The sequence below is a fragment of the Arachis duranensis genome, chromosome 6 (genome assembly GCF_000817695.3).
Source record: "Arachis duranensis cultivar V14167 chromosome 6, aradu.V14167.gnm2.J7QH, whole genome shotgun sequence".
Classification (NCBI taxonomy): Eukaryota; Viridiplantae; Streptophyta; class Magnoliopsida; order Fabales; family Fabaceae; genus Arachis; species Arachis duranensis.
The window spans coordinates 105,118,706-105,121,874 of NC_029777.3; the positions used below are offsets into that span (position 1 = coordinate 105,118,706).

The 3,169-nt window shown below is 28.9% G+C and overlaps 1 protein-coding gene across 1 annotated transcript; it reads left to right on the plus strand.

Moving 5' to 3' along the window:
* The first annotated feature begins 1,936 nt into the window (after positions 1-1,936).
* LOC107495278 (uncharacterized) lies at positions 1,937-2,467 on the plus strand. Its single transcript, XM_016116388.1, has one exon. It carries the CDS (start codon positions 1,937-1,939, stop codon positions 2,465-2,467), a length of 531 nt encoding a protein of 176 aa, XP_015971874.1.
* The last annotated feature ends 702 nt before the right edge of the window (positions 2,468-3,169 follow it).

Here is a 3,169-nt window from a genome sequence, read left to right on the forward strand (position 1 = left end):
GGTATAATTTATCAGAAAATAGCACCGATATTTTTTAAATTTGACACATAAAATTTCTAAATTTTGACATCGATATTTTTTAACAGTAACATAAAAAATTTATTAATTAATTAAAAATTATAAAAAAAATACCACTAAAATTTCTTAACTTTGACACCGAAATTTTTTTTAACATATCTTCTTCTTCTACTTCTTTTTCTTTATATTTTATCTTTTTTTCTTTCTCTCAACATATTATACTTCTTTTTTATTATTTTTATTGATACAACATTTTTTATATATTTTTTATGTTTTGCTTCAAACATAGCTAAAGAATTTTATTTAAACAAATTTATTTTAAAATTGAATTATATACTTTTAAATTCTAAACAATAAACTGTCTTACAATGTGACATGGAGATCAATTCAAATTCTATATTTATTGTGATAAAATTTTTATATTTTATATAATAAATTTTGATATCATTTTTCTTTTATTTCTGTGTTATATAAAAATTTTTGGTGTCATTCTTTTTTTTCAACATTATTACTACAACTATCATTATCATCATTATCATTATTTTTTATGTTTTTTTTATTCTTCTCTTTCATAAAATTTTCAAAAATATATAAACAAATAAAAAAATAAAAAATATCAATAATAACGATAATAATATAATAAAAAAGGAAAAAAGAAAAAAATAAAAAATTAAATAAAAAAAACGAAAAAGAGAAAAAGAGAAAGAAGACGAACAAATTAAAAAAAAAGCGTATATATCATGTTTAGAATTAATGACACTAAAATAGCCACTCTAATCTAGGGCTGTACACGGATTGGATCGAATCGGATATTACGAAAAATTCTATTCGATCCGCACTGCACTCATTGGATTGGATCAGATACAATATCTGTAATTTTTCAGGCTAGATCCGATCCAATCCGATCCGCAAGTATGCGGATCGGATCGAATTGGATATCGGATATATTCACATAATTAAAAAATGTTTTCAAATTTCATTTGGCTGTTTTTACAAGAAAATTTCATTTTTCACCTGTTTAAATATATTTAATTCTAAAATATTATCAATAAAAGTTTTCTTGAATAAAAAAAAAAAGAAAATAACACAAGATTTAAGTTTAATTATTCTAAGTCGAAGTACAACATAAAAAATAAAAAACAAGATATCATAAAATTCATAAAACAACACACTAAAATTCATATCAAATTAGGATTTATTTTCTTAAACTTGCTATTTATATGTGATATGCTGATATGCGGATTTGCGGATCGAATCCGCGGATATCATTGTTAAATCCACAATCCGATCATACCATAGTGTGAATCTGATCCGATCCGATGGCTCTACGGATCGGATAATATCCACAAATTTGAATCGAATGCAATAATTACCACAAATTTGCCAATGACCCTACGGATCGGATAATATCCACAAAATTTAAATCAAATACAGATAATTACCACAAATTTACGGATATTATCCGATCCATGTACAGCCCTACCAATCATCTCCATAGATAAACCCACGAAGAGAAACAAAATAGATAGCCATGGGCTAAGAAACTAATTGGACTAAACTAAACTACGTTGCGGTTATTGACTTATTACAACAAAAGATTCAATTTAAATCGTGTGGTAGATTGGATATTTTAAGCGTCAATGCTTAAATTTACACATAGCAACACGTTTTTTCACGCAAAATTCGCAACCACGCTTATTACACGCATTATATTTAGTTCTTTTCCAACTCAAATAACTCACATTCATCTCCTAAAATAATATTACTATATATTAATATTAATTCACACAATTCACACCTCCCCACCAACAATAATAATTCTCTATCTTTCTCACACCCAAAAATCTCACAAAATTCTTGTTTTGTCTTCATCTCACCAATAAAAGTATCATCATCATCATCATCATTAGTGATAATAATGCAGGGTGGGATGCATCATCAATCTACCCTAAGAGAGAAATTCAAATCTTCAATCTGTTGCTTCATGGGCACGGCACATGAATCATTAGACCATGGTGATTTATGTAATTATGATAAGTTGAATATTATCACGTCTAGGACGCCAAAGTCTTCGGCATCACCCACCACCCCATCGAGCTCGGCATCCTGGTTCAAAAAGTCGTGGACGGCAGCCGGCGACCACGTTACGGCCGAGCTGCTGCCACGTGTCCGTGGACATAGCCAAAGGAGTCGTTTACGTAGGCATAATAATAATAACAACAACAACTACCACCACCACGGCCATCGCCAAACGCAATCTGCGGATTTTAGCTACGATGCTTCCAGCTATGCTCTCAATTTTGAGAATGAGGATTCCGGAGAGTTCCCGCTTAGGAACTTTAGTGCCCGGTTGCCGGTTTCGCCGAGAACTCCGTCCGTACCATTGAAGTATCCTGATGAATTGGCTGTGTCCACGGCGGCGCCAAAAGAAATTGTTGGGTATAGTTAAACCACAATTATATTGTTATTATTGAATAACACAAATGAAATTTTTATTAACCAACATAAGATAATTGCATAACTCTCTCTTTTTCTTATCAATGTTGATGTTATTGAGATATATGATATATGTCACAACAAAATGTCCATTAATTAATAGTTTTGTTTTAGTTTTTTATATATATATCCCCAGTTTTCTATTTTGTCTGGGTAATGCTTAATTTTTTATCCAAGTTTGTTAATATTAATTTTAAGGTTTCATTTCATTTCTCATTTATAATTAAATAGTCTTGTTTCAACCCCTCAAAGGCATGTTTTCCTCATAACTAAACAATAAACATCAGTGCTTCAATAAAAGATTATCTTCTATCTCGAATTTCAATTATATTCCACATACATACATACATACATACATACATACATACATACATACATACATACATACATACATACATATATATATATTAAAAATTTATCCCTCTCTCATGAGTTTCACTCCATTTTAACATTATTTTGCAGTAATAATCCTTATTGTTGCAAAAATTAGAGCTTACACTTACTGTTATAAAGTTATCAAATTGAAAGGAGATATACTTTTAAATATGATATTGTACCAAATGTTATTATAATAACAATTTTTTATACATATGAAGGATGAATTATTTCTTTTCTTAAGAATGATCTTTCTTTTTTATTTAGCCACTATTTTTTT

Bases quoted from the DNA above. Each gene is read 5' to 3' on its own strand.
- LOC107495278 (XM_016116388.1), top strand. From the start codon at position 1,937: ATGCAGGGTGGGATGCATCATCAATCTACCCTAAGAGAGAAATTCAAA.